Here is a 20,617-nt window from a genome sequence, read left to right as displayed (position 1 = left end):
TACGTTTTGTGATCAGCGTGTGCGTCGCGGGTATTCCGAGCATGTTTGTGTGTCTACGGGGTGTGTCTCCCACATGCTTGCTGTCCTCCCAGTGTGTCCATCTCCGGGACTGGTGTTCTCAGCCTCTAGGGGTGTCTGTGAGCAGGTGGTGTCTGCATTTTGTGTCCCCACATGTGGGCTGATGACTTCAGTGTGTAAGCAGTCGTGTGGGTCTTTATTTTGCTCTATCACTCTCGAGTTTTCAGTGGGGTGAGTGTGTTCGTGTTCACAAGCAGCTGCACGTGTGGGGCTGCATTTGTGCTGGTGTTTCCAGGGATGGGGGGCATCCTGTGTCCCTAGTGAAGCCGCTGGCATCCCGAGTGATGCAGCCTCCATGCTGAGTGCAGGCTGTGCCTGCGGCGTGTCCCCTTGCCGGCTGGTGCCACGTTGGCTCGGGGCTGGCCGTGGCGGGCAGGGCAGGGCAGGGGCTGTGGTGGGCACTGGACCCACGCCCGGACCTCAGTATAAATATCTTGGGCTGCCGGCGGCTGTGTTTACTTGGCCCCAGCCCGGGGGCGGCAGCAGCCGGGCAGGTCTTGGGGGCGGGGGTGACCAGGCCACAGCACAGTCACTTCCTTCTGGCCAGACAGGCCGCAGCCTCCCTGCCCCCTTTCTGGGTGGGGGCGAGGTGGTGACCCCTCATTCTGGGCTCCCAGGGGCCACCAGTGAAGCCCTGACCCCGACACCCCCGCTGGGCTTCCCAGGATCTGGGAGAGAGACCAGCAGATGGGACAAGGGCGGTGGGCCAGGAGACAGTGGAGAGAGGGGTAGGAAAAAATGAGGGTGAAGACGAGGCCGGGGGGGTGTGTGCTCTGACAGAAAGGCACGGGGACGGGGACGCAGAGACAGAGAGGGAGGGAATGACAAGGAGGGAGAGGAGAGAAGAGGAGGCAGAGGCCCGGGCACAACGAGGGGGAAGAGAAGGGGCTGAGAGAGGGGAGACGAGAAGCGATGGGGAGACGATGACAGTCAGAGAGCTGCAGAGACAGACCGAAAGGGAAGACGGAGCTAGGGGAGAGGCAGAGGAAGGAGACAGCAGCAGCAGGGAGAAGGGACAGCGAGGCAGGCGGTTGGAGGGGATGAGGAGAGAGGGGCAGGACGCAAAGAGGTGTCAGACATGGGGGGTGGGGTGGCAGCCAGCAGAGCCTGGCCAGGACAGACAGGAGACACGGGGTGGGGGCCGGACGCCCTCGGAGGGGCTCTCCCTTCCCTGACTCAGCTTCTCCGCCCACCCCAACCCCAGAACCAGGAGTGGAGGGCCAGGCGCCTCTCTGGGCACCTCCAGGTCTCAGCGGGTCTGAGGCTGTGATGGGGGAGTGCCTCTGGGCTCCACCTCGGTCTCTGAGACAGACGCTCCTTCTCTGCCATCTGACTAACCCTAATTCTGACTCAATTGCCGTCTCTCATCACTTAAAAAATGTATGTAACAAATTTAGGCATGGCGCAGTGTATCACAAATTTAATGATCAAATGACAGACTGCTGAAAAATGTGCCCATCACCCAGGGCTGATGCCTGTATTATGAAAGACCTCTCACAACTTGAGGGCAGCAATATAAGCACCCGAGACAAACATCTCTCCCAACTGTGAGTCTAGCTGGCTGGATCGCCTTGGGCCTCCTCTGGGAGACACCCTATCAGTACTGACAGTTTATACTGCATGGGACCTCTGTGATGGTTCAGTGACTCAGGTACTAAACACTAGATGATGCCGTCCATCTGTGCATAGGAAGGACAGTGCCTAGCGCGCCAGGAGGGCCCCAAAGGTGTTAGCTGCTGTTACCCTCAACAGCTAACTCTCCTTCAGTCGTTACCCCTGAAGAAGTCTGTGTGTCTGTCTACTCTGTGTGGCCCTGAGAGCGGACAGGCAGGCCAGGAGGTGGTCTCCAGGACTTACGATTCTACACCCGAGTTTCCATCTCTGATGGCCACGTGGCCTTGAGTACGTGACATCTCCTTTCTGGGCCTCCTGTGACCCACATGCGGAACGGAGCTGAGCCCCTCGTTCGCGGGGCTGTGTGGAGGATTCAGAGCAGCATCGGGCACCTTGCTGGGGCCTGGCACAGGACAGAACTGCTCAGTAACCGGAAGTTTCCTTATTTAATAGTCTGTCTGAACATCCCTTGGCCTCTGTCTAGCTCTCACTTTGTGTCTGGCTCTAATTCCAGTTGAGCCAGAGGGCAGAGGCGAGGCCTGGGGGTCAAAAGCTGTGGCCCCAGGAGTCCGTGGGGTCTCCCCGGCACTCTGGGCCCCATGCTGGAGAAGGCAGTTTTGAGGGTCCTTCAGGCCTGGCTCACAGGAGTGAGGGGTCCCCGGGCCCCACCTCTCCAACACATGGCCTGTGTCCTCCCCCGCTAGCAGCTGGCCCCTTCCCTGCGTATGTCTACTGGGGGAGCCTGAGCTGGGTATGGGGGCATGGGAAGGCGGGATGCCTGGGTTCCCACAGGCCAGTGGCTGAGTCACCAGGCGGCCATCTGGCTCCCATTAGCCCAGGGCGGCAGGGGGCTCGGTGGGGCCGGCTTGGGGCAGGGATGCTGGGGCCGGCTCTGTGTGTGTGTGTGTGTGTGTGTGTGTGTGTGTGTGTGTGTGTGTGTGTGATGACTCAGGACCCATGATAACAGCCTGTGCATATTTTGGAAGTGTAAACAGGAGAGGGAGAGGGAGGTGGAGGAAGTGAAGGAAGGGAAAATTGTGGCTGGGCAGAGGGGGGCTGGTGGGGCTGGGAGGGGAAAGTCCCTCCTCTCCCTCTATACCCGACCTGGCAGGCCCACGATCCCACGCTGCCCCTGCACACCTCTCCCAAACCTGGGTCCTGAGGGAGAGGTGAGAGCTGGTGGCCACCCCCAAGGTCTCCCCACTGCCCACAGTGAGGCCCGATTACTCCGCAGTCAGGCTCTGTGGCCCACAGCAGCCAGGATGGGGGATGCTCAGGGCCTTGCGGGGGGTACTGAAACCCAGAGATAAAGGCTGAGAGACAGAGAGGGACAGAGCCAGCACAGAGGCTGCGAAAGATGGAGGGAGGCCGAAGGAGATGGAACGTACCAGAGGCAAGGAGGTGCGTGTGAGACGGAGCCTCAAGCACAGAGGGGCAGGAGGGCAGAGGCGGGGCTGGGGAGGGAGAGGCGGAGCTGGGGAGGGAGAGGCGGGGCTGGGGAGGGAGAGGCGGGGCTCCGCTCTGGGGTCAACCTGGCCAGCTCCAGCGGCAAAGGGCCCCACCGGCCTAGGTCAAGGGGAGGATGTTCATCCTGGGCCCTGTTGTGGGGACAGAGGCCGAGGCACAGAGAGAGGCGGAGAAAGAGAAAGACAGAAAGGAAAAAGAGGGAGGTGGAGAAAGAGCGAGAGACAGAAAGCAGGAGACAGAAAGGTGGTGAGAAAAAGACTGAGAGAGAGGAGAGAGGAGGGAGAGAGGCACCAGGGTTCAGGGGGAGAAGGAAATGGAGAGCAAGGGGGAGGGGGCCGTGGAGACGGGACCAGACCTAGCGAGGCTTGGTGGTATAGGGCAGCCACCCTGCTGTCGCCTAGAGAAAGTCACTGAGCCGGCCTGGCCTGTAACCAGCAGCCTCGTTGGGGCGGGGGACGGGGTGGGCGCCGCAGCCATCAGTCCCCGTCCAGCTCTGGGCTGGGTGCGTCCTCGGGCTCCTCCTCGTCGAAGTACCTCTCCTCTTCATCCCGGGCCACGATGTCCAGGTTGTCGAAGTCAGGGTTGTCGTCCACGGTGCTGCAGGGGGAGGGAGCTGTCAGGGGCTGGCTCTGCCTGCACCCCAGCCTCCCCGCTTCTGTGGAGAGGAGCTGAGGCCTGGGGCCCCCTGAAGTGAAAGGCCATACGCTGGCAGCTGTAAGTCAGAGCGAACTTACAGCTGGGTTATGTTGCCTCTCTCAGGGCTTCAAACAAAAGGCAACATTTTCCAAAGCAGAGATTTTACATATAAACTTCTGGTTTCTCTTAAAAAGCCAGAAGATGTGGTGACACATGGGCCCACATCTGGGCCCTGAGGCAGTGGTTCTCAACCAGGAAGATTCTGCCTCCCCGCCCCCAAGGAACATTTGTGATAACTGGAGACATTTTGGTGGTTACAAGTTGGGGGGCTGCTACTGGCATCCAGTGGTGGACGTCAGGGATGCTGCTCGACACCTGCCACACACAGGACAAAGGGTTATCCAGCCCCAAAGGTCCACAGTGCTGAAGTTGACAAACCTTGCCCTCAGGCAACAAGTGGTCCTAAGTTGTGAGAAGGACCCCCGGTTGTGCTCCAAACCCTACCAGGCTCCCTCACACTCTCTTTGGTGCAGGAAGCCCTGTCCAATCCAGCCCCGCCACCCCCTGATGAGACCGCCTCCCCCTCACCCCTCGCACACCGTGCTGTTCCTCTGTGCCCCTCAAGGCTCTTGCACCTGCTGCCCCCCCTGCCAGGAACGCTCTTCCCCAGGGTATTGATGTCGCCTGCCTCTCACTTCCTGCAGGTCTTTGCTCCAATGTCACCTGCTCAGAGAGCCTTCCCCGGCCACCTCATCACCCTGCTCCCACCCCCAATGCCGGGACCCTGCTCTTTCTTCCTGGCCCCATCGCCACTAGATGTTTCGCACCTCCAGCACCTCCCTTCTGCTCCTTGCTGCCTTCCTCGCCAGAGTGGGACTCCTTCAGGGCAGGGAACCCTTCCATCGGTTTTGTTCCCTGCTTCACCCCCAGCCTGGACCCAGCAGCGCTGAGCACCTGGTGGCTGAAGGCAGCTCAGCAGCTGCCCCTCGGAGAGGGGACAGGCTTCGGTCCCCACCACGCCCCATTCCTCACACCAGGGCCGACTTCCTCGTGGGCACCTGGCTTTATGACAGCAGTGGTGCCCTTACGAGGGCTCCCCACAGCCCAGGGACTCTACTCACTGCCTTGTGTGGAACACTGAGATGAGTCAATGGAAAAGTGCATCAGCGAAACTCGCCTCTGGAGCTGGGGATCCCGGACTGGGCCAGCGAGGCTCTGGTACCAGGCGCTGCTGTAGCTGTGGCAATCGTGACACCACCCCCCGCGCCCCCGCCGCCATTCTACTGACGAGGCCCTGAGGCTCTGCTTGATCATATGTCATGCGGGCTGGGTTTGAAACCAGGGCCCTCTGCTGCCACACGTGATGTTCCAGACCACAGGCGAGGCTGCCTCCGTTGACAAAACCGTTTATCTTTTACTCTGATACCTCACTCGCCTGTGTCCTTTTCCCTGATGGCAAAATCCTTCCAAAGCAGGTGGCCCAGGTATCTTATCCCTGGGGTTCTACTGGAGAAATGAACAACCAGCACTGCAGGGGCACCCACCACAGGCCCCTCCACGCCAGGCATTACCCTGCCAGGGATTACTTCCTGCAGCATGAGGAAGTCCGGGGTCCTGGGGGACACTTAGGAAGCTTGGAGTACTGGCATCCTACCAGGCCACCACCACCACCTACCCAAATGGGAATGTTCCAGTGTTTTATCAATACGGAGCTGAATGTCAGCCCTGCTCACTCCCCTCCTTCAGGTGAGGGGACAGGCTCGGACAGGGACAAAGCTACTCCAAGGTCACCCACTGATCTCTGATCTGAAACCCTTGGGCTGTGTGACCCCAGAGCCCATGTCCCGTGGGGTGCCGGGCTGGGGGACTGGTGGGGGGTGCGGGGAGGGCACGGGAGCACCTGTAGTCAAAGTCCCCATCCTTGCCGTCCAGGAAGTGCTGGTGCATCCGGCTGGTGAACTCTTCCCGCAGGATCAGCCTCTCTTCCGAGTCGGGGACCCAGGCCTCCAAGTCCTTGTCAGGCCTCTGGTCTGTAGGGGAGACGCCCAGGTTGGGGTGTGTGAGGACTGTGCTGAACACACCTCCACAGAGAGCTGCATCCTTCGTGCTGGGTGGCACTGGGAACACAGCAGTGACCAAGACGGCCCCGTCCCTACCTTCCTGGGGCACACACTGAACACGTGACAACACAATGCTCTGGAGGCCACAGAGCAGGGTTAGGACCTGCCGCCTGAAGGGTGGCAAAGGGAACGGCATGAGCAAAGGCCTGGAGGTGAGGGACTGCTTGGTGTCTTCGAGGAGCAGGGACAGGGATGCTGGAGAGGACGGGAAGGGCCAGGGCACTCAGGCCAGGTAGGGCAGGGCCGTGATCTGCTCCCGCAGGCGGGCCCGGCCTAGTGCTGTGGAGCTGAGACACACCAGCCTGGGGCCGGGCTGTGCGACACCGGGGCCTCCCCACCGCCGGGCCTCACCTTCCTTGTCGCTGTCCTCCTCCTCCTCCTCCTCCTCCAAGCAGGCCTCCTCCTCCTCCTGCTGCTGGAGCAGCCGCTGCTGCAGCTCCCGCTCCTGGTAGGACTGGAGCAGCAGGTCAGAGAGCAGGCAGGCGGGAGTGCCGGGGGGGCCGGGCTTGGGTGGCTGCTGGGCCGGGGTGCGGGCGCTGAGCTCCTCTAGGGTCAGGTACTGCCCGATGTACTGCTCATACAGCAGCGGGGCCCGAAACCGCATCTGCTCGTCGCTGAAGTACTCGCCCTCTGCACGGAGGAGACAGGGTGGGCGTGGAGGCAAGGGCCTGCGGGCCAGGCGAGGGGCTGGGCGGAGGGTGAGTGGGCCTGCGCAGACCTGTGTCCACCCAGGCGTGGGACTGCGCTGACAGGAAGCCGTAGACACACAAGTGTGAGTGTGATCGTCCACATTCAGCAATGTATACAAACACAGATGCCTGAGGTCGTGACCACGAGAACTCATGCACGTGTCTAAGCACGTGTGCGCGACCAGGCCTGTATCTACGTGTGGACTCATGTGTCCAAACATGTAGCGTACACAGTCAGGTTGCTGGACATCCTGGCCTGAGGCACTGCTGGCCTAGGGCCCGTGTACGACTGTGCCTGGGCAGGATTCGTGTGTGTGTGTGTGTGTGTGTGTGTGTATGTGTGTGTGTGTGTGTGTACACTGCTGTGGGTCCCTGCATCTGGGAGCTGGTGTGCAGGACATTGCGGGCAGGTATACTGTGCATGGAAGCCAGTATGTAGACTGTGTGTGCCTGTCTGCTGAGCCCCGTTCTGGCTGTTGGTGCACACACCTGGACACGCCTGCACTGCTGGGCACATAAGTGTACACCTTCATGGAGCAGACGTGTGTGTGTACAGCGTCAGGTCTAGCAGGGCATCTGCCCAGGTGTGGGTGTCCCTGTTGGTCTTCCAGACCCCAGATCTCACCTCTCCCCAGAGTGTTCCTCTCTGCAACCACCCCTTCTGAGGGCCTGGCTTCCCCACTCCCCAAACCCAGGGGCTTCATACGTCTCCTGATGTCTCTCAGCATAGGCAGCTCTGTCCCTCAGATAACAGCTAAGCCTGCCCAGTCCCTCCCGCCGCTGGTCCTAGCCCCGCCCTCAGAGCCCAGGAATCCTGGGACCATCCCTGTCCTGCCCTCCATCTTGCCTTCTCTCTCTTACCCGCCTCTCTGTTCCCCATGTTTCCCACCACATTCTGTTTCTCTCCCTCCTTCTCCCTATCTTTCACTGTCACTCTCTCTCTCTGGGTCTCAGTTTCTCCCTCCCCTCCTCTGCCCCTCTGTCTCCACCCATCTCTGTCTCTCTGGCTTTCTCAGTTTCTGTCACCTAACCCCACTTCTTTCATTCACTCATCCTCCCTCCTCTCTTCATCCCTGCTCCTCATTGGTCACTGTGCTCCACTCTCTCCGGATCCCTTTCTCTACAGCCTGTGCCTTCTCCCTAACTAGAATCTTAACTCACTCTCTCCTTCATTTGCTCTCATCTTTTTTTTTTTTTTTTTTTTTTTTTGCGGTACGCGGGCCTCTCACTGTTGTGGCCTCTCCCGTTGCGGAGCACAGACTCCGGACACGCAGGCTCAGCGGCCATGGCTCACGGGCCCAGCTGCTCCGCGGCATGTGGGATCTTCCCGGACCGGGGCACGAACCCGTGTCCCCTGCATCGGCAGGCAGACTCTCAATCACTGCGCCACCAGGGAAGCCCCTGCTCTCATCTTTTAACTTTAGTTCTGGTGTCTTTGGTCACAAAGCTGCTTGTAACTACATCATGGTCAAAAAGGTACCAATCTTACAAAAATAATAAATAAGTAAATAAATAAAAAAGAGAAATGTACCAATGTTTTCCTTCATGCTTTTCACATGTGTTTTTTTTTTCAAGAGGCCTTTGCCTCTCCTGGGTCAGGAACATATTCCCCTAGGTTTTTGTCAATGCCTCTGTGTACAGTGTGAGGTAGGGATCTGGTTTCCCTGAGGGGTAACCAGTTCTCACGGTGCTGGATACTGTGTGTCCTCGGCCTGCTGGTCTGAAACGGCACTTCTGTTATCTACTAAATTCTGACCCTTCTCACTGCCTGTCCCATTCTCTTCCCTTGGGGCCCTGTTTGTCTCTCCCTATCTCACCCTGTCACCTCACATTTCTGTCTCCGTCTCTCCCCGGGTCCCTGTCTTAAAACTTATCTCCCAGGATCTCTGTCTGCGTTTCTGTTCCTGCATCCTTGTTTCTTACTTCCTCTGCTTCAGTCTCCCCTCCCACCCAACCTGTCCGCCCCCACACCTTGGATGAGCTCACGCAGGGCAGCGTAGCGGCGGTTACGCAGGCGGGTGCGCAAGGTGCGGGGTCGGGTGCTGCCTTGCCGGGCCACTTCGGCACAGTAGAAGTCCGCACGGTGGTCACCGCGCAAGTGGCCAAAGCAGGCCAGGTGCTCCTCCCGGAGGCCCGTGCGGAAGCGCTCCAGGAACACCAGTGGCTTCTCATGGTACAGCTGGCCCAAGATGGCCACCTTCTCCTGCTCGGTCAGGTCGGGCTCGCCCTGCTGCTGGCTGCACACGGGCAGGCGGCTGGCCGCCACGGCGTGCAGCATAGCACTCACTGCCGCGTCCTCGACCTCTGAGAGGTCAGTGTCTAGGGCCCTTGGCGCTCCTTCTGCTGCTTCTGCCTTGTCCTGGGGTCTGGATGGGACTGGCGTCCAGCTCAGCTCCCCCCAGTGCCCAGGACTGGGCTCCGTGCAGCCTGTGGGGAGAGGGAAGATCAGCCAGTCCGGGGATGGGAAAGCGGATGGGGCAGTGGGTGAAAGGGAGTGGGTGCTCACTCACTCACTCATTTCACATTTATTGAGCACCTCCTATATTCTGGGCACCCTTCTAGGCCCTAGAGATACCACAGTAAGCAAGAGATTGACAGTTTAGTGGGGAACGCAGGCATGTGAAAACATAGTTAGTGAAAACATATAGTGCGTTAGGTGGTTCCAAGAGCTGTGTAGGAAAATAAAAAGGGAAGGAGGAGGGAATGGGGGTGAGGCTGCAATTTTGAATGGACAGTCAGAGAAGGCCTTGCCAAAAAGGTGACATTTCAGTAGAGACCTGAGGTGGTGAGGGACTGAGCCATGAGATTTCTGTGGGAACTGGCAGAGGGAACAGCCAGTGCAAAGGCCCTGAGACAGCGTGCTTGGTGTATTTACTTGGTCCTTGACCACTTCATTCATTGATTCACTCTATTTTGCCTTTTCCCTTGCTCACGAAATCATCAATACATTCACTAACGCGTTCACTCACTCACTCATTCTCTCCTACTCATTTGCATATCCATCCAACCACTCTTCAGGAACTCTACATCTATGCCGGGCCCTGAGCTGGGCAACGCTGAGGATCCCCGGAGGGATCCAGTTCAGCCCCCAGGGAGCACCCTGTCTGATGGGGGAAGACAGGCAAGGTCAAAGACAGCACAGGCACTGGGAACAGAAAAGCTGAGTGCTGGGCAAACCCTGGTGCAAGCTGCTTCTCAAAAGTGGTGGCAACTGGAGCAAGGCTACAGCAAGCAGGAAATAAGTGAAGACAGGAGGTACAGACAACTCCTTCAGCTTGGCTGGGGTGGGGAAGAGAAAGAGGGTGGTAGTTATAGGCACAACGGGTTTCAGGGAGGGTTTTTTTTTTTTTTTTCCGGTACGCGGGCCTCTCTCTGTTGTGGCCTCTCCCGTTGCGGAGCACAGGCTCCGGACGCGCAGGCTCAGCGGCCATGGCTCACGGTCCCAGCCGCTCCGCGGCACGTGGGATCCTCCCGGACCAGGGTACGAACCCGTGTGCCCTGCATCGGCAGGCGGACTCCCAACCACTGCGCCACCAGGGAAGCCCCTCAGGGAGGGTTTTAATGACTGAGGCAAGAGAAGACTGGGCTGGACCAGGTAAAGGGGCTGTGGAGGAGGGGACAGGAGGGGGTCGTGGTTAAAAAGACGCTTGGGAGGCCGAGGAGGACAAGTCATTGGAATGAAGGGCTGGGAGGTGAGGGAGGTATCCAGTTAAGGTACAGGGCTCTGGCCAGGGGACTGGTCAAACTGTCCCTGACACAGAGACATGGATGAGGAGCAAGCCTGGGGGAAGATGCTGAGGCCGGTTTGGGACATGGACGGTATGACAGGCCCAGGAGACATCCAAGGGGAGGCATTTACAAGACTGCTGGTACATGGGAGACTTCTCAGGGGAGAAGTGCGCTGGGGACTGAGTTATGCGAGTCGTCAGAGCAAAGAACAGAAGTAAAGCTGAAGGAAATAAGAAGTCGCGGGGAGGGTGGGGGGAGTGTGTAAAGTATGGAAAGAGAAGAGGGGCCAAGAAACAGTCCTGACTGGATGGGGAGAAGACATGTCTGTGAAGGAGGCTGTGAGAGGCTAAAAAATGGCCCCCAAAAGATAGTCACGCCTTAATTCCTGGAACCCGTGAATGTTACCTTACATGGCCAAAAAAAAAAAAAAAAGGGGGTCTTGGCATATATGATTAAATTATGGATCTTGAGATAGGGGGATTATCTTGGATTATCCAGTTGGGCCCTGAACGCCATTACAAGTGTCCTATGAGAGGGAGATTTGACACACACAGAGGAGAACACAAGGTGAAGACAGACAGAAGCAGAGATTGGAGTGATGTGGCCACAAACCAAGGAATGCCAGGAGCCACCAGAAGCTGGAAAAGGTGAGGAATGGGTTCTCCCTTAGAGCCTCTGAGGGAGCTCTCCATGGCCCTGCTGACACCTTGATTTCAACCCAGTGATACTGACCTCAGACTTCTGGCTTCCAGCACTGTGAGAGAATAAATTTCTGTTGTTTTAAGCCACCCAGTTTGTGGTCGTTTGTTACAACAGCCCCAGGAAACTAATACTGGCTGAGCAGGAGCCCGAGAGATAGGAAGGATATCACAAGGAGTGGTGTCACAGAAACCAAGGGAATATTTTCAAGAAGGATGGAGGGGTCAATGGCATTGAATTCTCCAAGTAGTCTAATAAGGAAAAAACTGAACAGGGTGACTCAGTTTAACTACACAGGGAGGTCGCTGCGGACCCCGATGGGTGCAGTTTCTGAAGGTAAAAGCCAGACTGCAGTGGGTGGGTAGTGAGGAAATGGAGGCAAGTGTGCATGACTCTTTGGAGAAGATAAATGGTATCTGGAAGGCAGCATGGAATCAAGGGATAGATTTCCTTTTTAGGTTAAAGCTTTTTTCTTATTCTGGAAACTTTCAAACATGCACATAAGTAGAAAGTACAATGACCCCCCCACACACACCATATATCCATCATCCAGCTTCAAAAATGACCAATTCTTGTCCAGTGATGTTTCAACCAACCTCTCAACCGCACCTCACCCCACACGGGATTACTCTGAAGCACTAGAATTTTTTTTTTTTTCTGTGGTAGGTACGCGGGCCTCTCTCTGTTGTGGCCTCTCCCGTTGCGGAGCACAGGCTGCGGACGCGCAGGCTCAGCGGCCATGGCTCACGGGCCCAGCCGCTCCGCGGCATGTGGGATCTTCCCGGATCGCGGCACGAACCCGTGTCCCCTGCATCGGCAGGCGGACTCTCAACCACTGCGCCACCAGGGAAGCCCCCAGGATAGAATTTTAAGATGAGCAAAACAAAAGCATTTTAGGTACTGATGGGGAGGCACCAGGAGAAATAAAGAGACTGGCAAAAGAGATGGGGGAGCACAGAAATGGATTAACGACCCTGAGGAAGCAGATGGGACTGTGGACTTTCGGAGAACGGGAATTAGAATGAAATGGGGGGAACCGTTAGTATGGTCTAAGTAGAGTTTGCATGGGACAGGAGGAAGCAAGGGAAGGAGGGAACTTAAGAAGCACGGTTGGCTGGGACAATGGGAGAGCCCAGGACAGAGACGTTTATGCTAGCCTGAGAGCTTGGTAAGGAACTAGATTAGCCTAGGACACGGAAAGAGCCGGCTGGAACTTGGAAGAGGTTAATTTCGGGGGAGGGGATGGGGTAAAGGAGGTCAGCCTGCAACGAAAGGGGTTAATCTGACAAAGTGGTGAAGGGAACAGTTAGGGCCGAGGGCAGGTGTCCCCCTTTTTTTGGTTGTTTTTTTGTTTTTTTTTGCGGTACGCGGGCCTCTCACTGTTGTGGCCTCTCCCGTTGCGGAGCACAGGCTCCGGACGCGCAGGCTCAGCGGCCATGGCTCACGGGCCCAGCCACTCCACGGCATGTGGGATCTTCCCGGACCGGGGCACGAGCCCGTGTCCTCTGCATCGGAAGGCGGACTCAACCACTGCGCCACCAGGGAAGCCCAAGTGTCCCCTTTTAAAGAGTCCTCCTTCGCCTTCACGGGGAATCATTTCCCAGTGACACCGCAACTCCACCCTCCCGCCGCCTCCGCGTGGCCAGGACCTCACCTTCACCGGGTTCCGTCGCCGCCGTCGCAGTCGCAGTCGCTACGGCCTCCATCCCGATTCTCTACGACTTGTTACCTGCTGTGGCAGGCTCCGCACACCATACCCACCCCAGGTCCTCAGCGGCCACTTCCGGCCGAGCACACTCCCGGGGCCGGGTGCCCCGCAGCACCAGGAACCAAAGTTCCGGGACGAAGTTGGATTTTCCTATGCGCATGCGTGCTTCCGCCCGGCCCCGCCCACCCCAGGCAGGAAAAGGGCACCAGGGTCAGATAGATTCTTCCGGCACGCCGCACCCCCGCAATTTGAACCGCTGCGAAACTGGACTATCAAGAGGGAAGGCCTTGTTCACCCTGTGACTGCTGTGACTCCAGAGCCCAGCATGCTTAATTTGGGGATGAATGTTTTGAATGACCACCCTCCAGGGCCTCTGAGGGCTTGGGCTCTGGTTTAGACCCCAGGCTATCATATTTCCTCACCACCTCAAGAATATTTACTAAGCCTTGTCGCTTGCTTCTGCCATCACACCCAGTCCCTGCTTAGCATGAGATAGGTGGTGAGATCAGACTCAACTTCCCACTTTGTGCTCCCAGGACCTGAAGAATCTTCAGGTGTGGAGAGACCTTGGTCCTGATTTGCCCTACGTGACGGGTAGGGACTCACATTCAAGTGTTACCAGTGCCCTGAGTGGGCCGGGCTGATGGACCCAGAGGTCCAGCTAAGGGAGCTGCCCACCCCAGCCTGGAGGGCCATGGGAAGGTTCTTTTCTGAGAGTAAAGGACACCCAAAATGAGACCGGAAAAATAATCAGGAATCAGAATAAGAGGGAGGTAGAGAAGGGTCTCATGTAGGAGGATGGGCAAGGCAAACCCCTGGAGAGGAAGGCAGGCATCAGTAGTTCTGGTTGCTTCTGTATGGCCAGGTAATAGGAAAGGAGTTCTAACTTGAAGGTCATGATCGGGCTGCAAGGATTGGAAAACCTCACAAACCTTTATGCAAAATTCAACCAACCTCTCAACCGTACACACGTATTTCCAAGGCAGAAGTTCATGGCATTTAGATTCTAAAAGGGATTTGTGATTCCCCTAGAACAAACTAGTGATCTTAAGTTTGAAAGGGGAGTGGTAAAAGGTAATGCCAGTGAGGTCACCAGGGGCCAGGCATGTGGAGCCTGTAAGCCATATTAAGTAGCTTGAGCTCCTTTATCCTGTGGGGAGTGAGCAGGGGGGTATCAGGGTAAGGGACTGGAGGTCAGAGAGATCTGTGAGGAGGCTGATGCAGTAACCCAGATATTAAGGCCAAAGGCAGAGGAATAACTTCCCGTTTGCATTCCCAGGATAAGGGATCTGGAAGAAAGTGGCTCATTTGTCACTTGGGATAGATGGAGACTGACTACACTTAAGACATATTGCCAGGAGAGGCCAGCAGAGGGCACTGTTGCCCAACACATGGACCTGCAGGGAAGGGGACTTCCCAGCCTAGAGGACCTGAGGCCCTCCCTAGGGAGAGGCCACTCTAGGATTCCCTTTAGCCCAGCTAGCCATCAACCTTGGCTCCGCCTCATGTTCAGATGCCTTGCATCTGACCTCAAAAGTAGTCAACCTTCTTCCTCCCTGTTTTGTAGCCTGTGTCCCCTTCACAAGGCTCTGAGACAGTTCCTGTGAGGGAAGAGATGGAGCTGAACTGGCTGCTCCTGTGCCCCAGCCTTGTCCCTCACAAGGGGCCAGGAGTACAGCATGCCTAAGGGGATTGAAGAAATGACTCAAGTTGCTGGGGAAGGAGGATAGGCTGTGGGGATGCAATCAGAAAGTCTTTTTTTTTTTTTGCAGTACGTGGGCCTCTCACTGTTGTGGCCTCTCCTGTTGCGGAGCACGGGCTCCGGACGCGCAGGCTCAGCGGCCATGGCTCACGGGCCCAGCCGCTCCGCGGCATGTGGGATCCTCCCAGACCGGGCACGAACCCGTGTCCCCTGCATCGGCAGGCGGACTCCCAACCACTGCGCCACCAGGGAAGCCCCAGAAAGTCTTTTGTCGCAGCTCATTCCTCTTTAAAAAAGTTCCCTTCTCCACGAAGCCCTCACCTCACCACCCCCCTCCACCCCAAGCTCTCACAGCTGACCTTGGCGCTGTCACCATTCCATGACAGGTCCGTGTTACCTCTGGACTGAGAGCCCCATGAGGGCAGGGTCCAGGACTGCCTTGGTCATGCTGTGTCCTCAGCACTGTCCAGAGTGGGTGTGGGTAAGGAACAGAGCAAGTACCTAACACTGGCTGGATAAAGAAGCTCCTGGAATCCCCACTAGCCTGGATCCAGGAGCACGGTCAAGAACCATCCTAAGTCCAACACAGAGGCCAGGCCTAATGTGGATGGGCAGTCACACCAAGGGATGACCCCAACAGTCCAGCCCTAGTTTCCAACCATCACCCTACCTTGCTCTCTGCCTAGGGACTTGTTCCATCCTTTTCTACTCACAAATTCCGGGAGGGATTTGGGACTGTGGGTGAACTGGAAAGGGCAGAGACCAGAAAACCACGTTAAAAATGAACTAGTGGATTTTAAACTGAGGGCCCCAGGTTTAAGGGGGCATCCCCAGCACCAAAAATGGGGACAGGCACACAAATCCCACAATAAGTGTTTAATGAGTGAGTAAATAATGTCCCCTTGAAAAGGCCCCCGCCCCAATTAAAGGCCAACTGCAGTAACACTTCAGGGTTGAAACCTTGCTTCCTTCCTGCTAGGAGGTGCCATGTCATTTATTGAAACAAAACAAAAACAAAACAAAACAGGGCAAACACATTTCTTAATAAGTGCAGTTTGTTAAAGTCCTATTAAAACATATGGGTCAAGGGGAAGTAAAAATAATCAGAGGATCACTGTAGGAAAAACCTTTAGGTCTGGCACCTGGGAGACCTTTGGAGAGGAGGCAGTGGGAGAAACTTCATGTTCTGAAAGGAAGGAGCCCCCCAACTCCCTTCTTCCCTCTCACCCGATTAATCCCACCAGAAACTACCAAGACGCCCAGAATAAAATGTTTCAAGTTCAATAGTCACACTCTCTCCAAATACAAAAGGCAGGTACAATTCAACTCAACACAGAAGCTTGTGTGCAAAGTTACCGGAAACTGAGACATTGTATAAAAAGTTAGGTTAAAGATGATTCTGTGGTTTTGTTTTGTGTGTGTTTTGTTTTGAGGGTGTGGCTCTTCCTCGGTCACCTGAACTCAGCAAAGAAATGGTTATCCTGATGAAATATCAACAGCCGACCCACAGTAAAAAGGGACAAATTCTAAAAATTAAAAAAAAAAGCATAATTACCAAAAAAATATGTCACTTCTTCCTCCCTCTGCGTTTTGCTTTTTTAAACTTGTGTGTGTTTTTAAGTTTTTGATTTTTTTTTTTTAAATTCTGAAAAGTAGACAGTAAAACAGCTCCTGGAAGAATTTACAACCAACTGCATGAGAATCTGGGAAGCTGAGGGGCTGGAGTAGGGCTGGGACCAGAGGACAGGAAGGGGCCCTCCCCACAGCCCTGTAGCCTCACTGTACGACCAAGGGAGGGGGGGTGGTCTTTAGTCAAAAAGGAGGAAGGGAGGAAGAGGAAGAGGAGCGGGGTGGGGGGACAAACAAAATAAATGGTCATTGTTGCCTGTTTGAATCCGGAGGAAAATGCCCGGCCCTGTGTGGGGGAAGAGCCCCTTGGAGGAGAGGCAGCCCTGGGAGGACCCGTCCCCCAGCACCACGTGACCCGGAGGGGGTGGACAAGGGGGGCCAAGGTGGGCGCTGGTGGAGGAAGCCGGCAGGGGCCTCCAGGACACACTGGCTACTGTGTGCTTGTGCCCCCCTGTGTGTTCCCGGAGTAGCTCCCGTAGTCATAGTTCCCGTAGTACGGTGGCCACTGGCCCTGGTTCTGATAGTACTGGTTCCACTGCTGGGCATACTGGGGAGAGAGAAACCAAGAGCACCAGGTTGTCGTTCATCCAGACCCACATCTGGCTTCTCCCCTGACCCCACCCTCACCCATGGTGGAGATGGGTACGGTGATGACAGTCAACACATAGGTCTGACAGAGAAATCAAGGTACCTTGGGAGGATAAGTGAATGACCTAATGTCACATGGGTGGGCAGTTAGAGACTGAAGCCCCGGCCTCCCGGCTTGCCAACCTAATGCCCTTTCAGGTACAGCTGGATACCATGTTCAAAATACTCAAAAGCAGGTATGGGGCCTAGCATGAACCAATCAGAATGGACACTGGCCATGGTACTGAATCAGGGTTTGAGGCCCCTGCTAAGCCCTCTGCTTGCTGCACTGGGGAGAGGAACTAGGATGGCAGCTACTTAGCAGCCAGTGTAGAAGTGTTCAACAAACGGGCATGGCTGTACTGTACTAGATGGACACCAGCCCAAGGCCAGAGAGCTGCCCATCTTTTTAGGGATAAGCAGGGACACAGGTCTGGGAATACACACCCCTGTGGGGCCCCTAGAAGTCTCCCCATTCTCCCCCCTCTGCTTGTGGCACTTACCTGTTGGTACTGGTTATAGCTGGGCTGAGGGTAGGTCTGTGCGGTAGGGGGCGGCGGAGGGGTGTAAGGGGCTGGGTTGTAGCCGCCGTAGCTCCCATAGTTGTAGGCAGGTGGTGGCGGAGGTGGAGGTGGTGGAGCTGTGTAGCCCTGGCTGTAACCTCCCTGGTTGTAGGGAGGTGGCTGGCTGTAACTCGGCTGGGAAGTGGAGGGAAAAAAACAAGTCTCTGTGAAATAGCCAGCTCAGCTGGGATGGAGGAAGGGCCTTTGTAAGCAGTGGGTCCACAAAGGAACTTCCCTGGTGGACGCTGTTTCAGGGCTGAGAAGGAGATGGGTCAGCTCTGTGACATGGCAGGACAGGGTAGGATCAAGAGCTAAATTCTGGACTCTAATCCCAGCTATGAGACCCTGGGGGAGCAAGGCACACAGCAGCTCTTGAAATCCCAGTGTTTTTCTTTTTCTCTGTAAAATGAGAATTACAACAGAACCACCCCTTTGGATTGCCTTGCGTATTCACTAAGCTTACGTGCACCATCCATTGGGCACAATAAATGGTGGTATTTGTTATTGGAAGACCTGCTAAGAAAAACAGTAGTGGCAATTTCCTAAGTGCTTCCCATGTCCAGGCTGGATCCTCAACTCCTCTAATCCCCCCATCAACTCTCTGAGGCAGGCTCCATTGGCTTCGTTTTACAGAGAAGGAAGGTGAGGCTCAGGGAGGTGAAATCATTAGGCCCAAGCCACACAGGTAAGAAGTGGCAGAGCTGTGACTTGCCCCCAGGTCTGCCTAGTTCCAGAGCCTTACCTGCAAAGCTATGATGTCATCTTCCCCTCACAACAAACCTTGGAAGTAAGTTCTACTACTAACTCTAGTCCTTTATGAGGAAAACGAGGTCCCAAGAGGTGAAGCTGTTTGTCCAAGGTCACAAAACCAGAACGCTGTGGGGCTGGGGTTTGAATTTGTGTCTGCCCAACTCCTGTTCTAGGAAATATTCTGGTTAGACCAGGACCAGAACCATTCATCTGTGTCTCCTGGCAGCTGCCTCCAGGCCTGAAGTGTGGAAGGTGCACAGTAAATGGGGACTGCTCTGGTTAAGGGGCCTGTGTGTACCAGAGCTGAGCACTGGCTCTCTGAGAACTCAAACTGAGCCTGGAGCTGCTCCGCAGTGAAGCTCTCAGGGCAGAGGTCAAGTCCTCACCAACCTTAGAGTCTGTCCCTACATCCTGAAGACAAGGGGATCAGCCCCTTCAAGCCTAGGTTGAAGGGGTAACTCCAATTGAGTGCTTTCTTGGGGATGCAGTGAGGCCAGTGACACAGCCAAGAGAACGCAGCCAAGAGAAATGTACTTGCTTGTGGGACCAACACATACAGCCCGCCCTGAGAGAGATGACAGAACAGGTAGGTTCCCCGATTTACTCTGGGTCTGGAAGGCATCTGGGAATATCTAGCGTCTGTCTCAGCCAAAAGCACTGGCAGGGAAGGGAGAAAGGGCAGGGCTGGAGGTAAGAGTGAAGACCTGTGGCTGGAGCACATGTTGGTGATTTCCCTGGACCCACCTCCTCTCACCTGTTCACACACACACGCACGCTTATCCTCTCACCTGTGGAGGGCTGTAGCTGCTGACAGTAGGGGTGCTGGTATTGGCGCTTGAGCCAGGGATGTTGCTGTTCTTAGCGTAGCTGCCGGCCCCTGGGGGGTTCCGAGCAGGGCTGTAGCTGGGTGGCGGTGGAGGCTGCTGTGGCGGTGGCTGCGGTGGCGGTGGCTGCTGTGGTGGCGGCTGTTGCTGGGGAGCCCGGTTGTAGCTGCCTCGGGTGTTGGAGTTGTTGTTATCCCGGCTGTTGTTACCCCAGCGGTTCTGATTGTAGCCACCACCTCCACTGCGGTTGAAACCTGCATTGGAGAATCAGGTGAGAGGCCCCACTGTTCTCAATTTGGGACCCTCAGGAGCTGGGCTGTCTTGAAGACTACTGTAGCTCCAGTGTGACCAGGCACAGAGCAGGAGTCCAGTCCCAGTGAACAAGTAAAGCACTCCCTCCGGCCTTCCCCAGAGCCCTGGGAGCACCCCCCCATGCCGCCTTGGTAACACTCAGTTGTTAGGGCCTGCTGACAGGTCTGTCTTGCCCAATGGACTGTAAGCCTGGGACCAGGGCTGTCTTAGTTTCTACTGTGTCCCCAACATCTAAGCACTGGGACAGTCCTTTTCAGGCTTGGCCAAATGGGCTGGCCTCTTCTGAGCCTTTGTGCAGTTTTCATGAGCCCAGAACCCTTCCCCCAGCCAATTCCTACAGGCTTCTGGATCTCAGCTTAGATATCAGCATTTCAAGAGGCCTTTCCTGAGCCCTGCTCCCCTGCAGGCTGGATCAGATATCACTGGAGCTCAAAGTACCCCCGGGCTGTGCCATTCAGCCCAGAATCCTTCTGGACTGTCACTACAGGGTGATATAGTGTCTGGGTCAAGGCTCTGTCTCCAAAACCACCCAGCACAAGACTGAAACAGAGTAGGGCATGCTTACTAAATCATGATCATACACTTCAGAGACAGCATAACTTAATAAGAACCTGGGCTCTGGATCCATCTTCACTTGATCCCAACTATGGATTCAGCTGGGTGAATCTTGGGCAAATTAACCTCTCCAAGCCTGTTTCTCCATGTGTTTCAGAAGCAAAACCAGTCCTAATATTTGCCCTGTGCCAGGTCCTGAGGTGGGACCCAGGACTGGCAGTAAACTCGGTCTGGCCGCTCTTCTCAAGAAGCTCATGGTCAGATGAGGGGTGGGAAAGATTCATAAAAATAATAGCAATGCGACATACAAATGGGCAAGGGCTTCAGGAGCAATGTCCAGGGGGAGCATGACAGTGGGAGAGTTTCCCTGAGGCCCCAGACTCTGATTTATCTTAGTTCTCTACCAGAGTTCAGCCCACTGCGGGTGACAGGGAAATGTCATCTGCTGACTGAGGAAGCATTCACAAAATGCAACCCTGAACCAGGAACCAAAAGCAGGGATAGCTCAGTGTGAGATGCCTCACCTCCTCGGTAGCTGCCTCCTCCGCTGCCTCCTCCCCGATTCTGGAAGCCTCCTCGGTTGCCCCCAGGGGGACCTCGGTTGTCATAGCGCTGGAAACCGCCGCCACCTCCACGGCCCCGGAAGCCGCCACCGCCTCGGTTGTCAAAGCGCTTTTCAGGGGGTGGCCCAGCCTTGCGGCCTTCCTCATTGTATTGCCTCACCAGCTTGTCTGCTTCCTCTCGCTGCAGCTCAATGAACAGCACCTCGTCCAGGAAGTCCCCAACATCTGGCAACGTGAAGTTGGCTAGGAGGAAGGGAGGGCCCCAGAGGGAACAAGAAGAGGCGGTCAGCACCTTCTGAGGTCTGGTCTCCTTCACCCCCAGGACACTGGCCTGCCAGAAGGGAGGAGGAGG

General features: G+C 56.1%; 2 protein-coding genes across 7 annotated transcripts in view; both read right to left on the bottom strand.

Moving 5' to 3' along the window:
- Positions 1 to 1,483: 1,483 nt before the first annotated feature.
- CCDC97 (coiled-coil domain containing 97) lies at positions 1,484 to 15,262 on the bottom strand. Of its 2 annotated transcripts, none has more exons than XM_033430903.2 (5): positions 12,687 to 15,262; positions 8,576 to 9,031; positions 6,267 to 6,545; positions 5,696 to 5,825; positions 1,484 to 3,756 (listed from the first exon to the last, which is right to left on the bottom strand). In XM_033430903.2, the coding sequence occupies exons 1-5, from the start codon at positions 12,736 to 12,738 to the stop codon at positions 3,636 to 3,638; spliced, it is 1,038 nt and encodes a 345-aa protein (XP_033286794.1). In that variant the 5' UTR covers positions 12,739 to 15,262; the 3' UTR covers positions 1,484 to 3,635. The 2 variants fall into 2 exon arrangements, with proteins under 2 accessions (XP_033286794.1, XP_033286795.2); XM_033430904.2 differs by lacking the exon at positions 12,687 to 15,262 and adding an exon at positions 12,413 to 12,671.
- A 126-nt stretch (positions 15,263 to 15,388) lies between these two features.
- HNRNPUL1 (heterogeneous nuclear ribonucleoprotein U like 1) overlaps positions 15,389 to 20,617 on the bottom strand; it is a 36,281-nt gene continuing 31,052 nt past the window's right edge. For all 5 annotated transcript variants that reach the window (XM_033430910.2, XM_004271255.4, XM_004271251.4 and 2 more), the window contains exons 12-15: positions 20,227 to 20,508; positions 18,800 to 19,089; positions 17,202 to 17,396; positions 15,389 to 16,618 (exon numbers count right to left, since the gene is read on the bottom strand). In XM_033430910.2, coding sequence (XP_033286801.1) covers positions 16,502 to 16,618; positions 17,202 to 17,396; positions 18,800 to 19,089; positions 20,227 to 20,508 — 884 coding nt within the window. In that variant the 3' untranslated portion in view covers positions 15,389 to 16,501. The remainder of the gene's footprint in view (positions 16,619 to 17,201; positions 17,397 to 18,799; positions 19,090 to 20,226; positions 20,509 to 20,617) is intronic.

Source organism: Orcinus orca, chromosome 20 (assembly GCF_937001465.1).
Source record: "Orcinus orca chromosome 20, mOrcOrc1.1, whole genome shotgun sequence".
Lineage (NCBI taxonomy): Eukaryota > Metazoa > Chordata > Mammalia > Artiodactyla > Delphinidae > Orcinus > Orcinus orca.
Note: the sequence above shows the minus strand (reverse complement) of the source record. Positions and strands in the feature narration are given on the sequence as shown.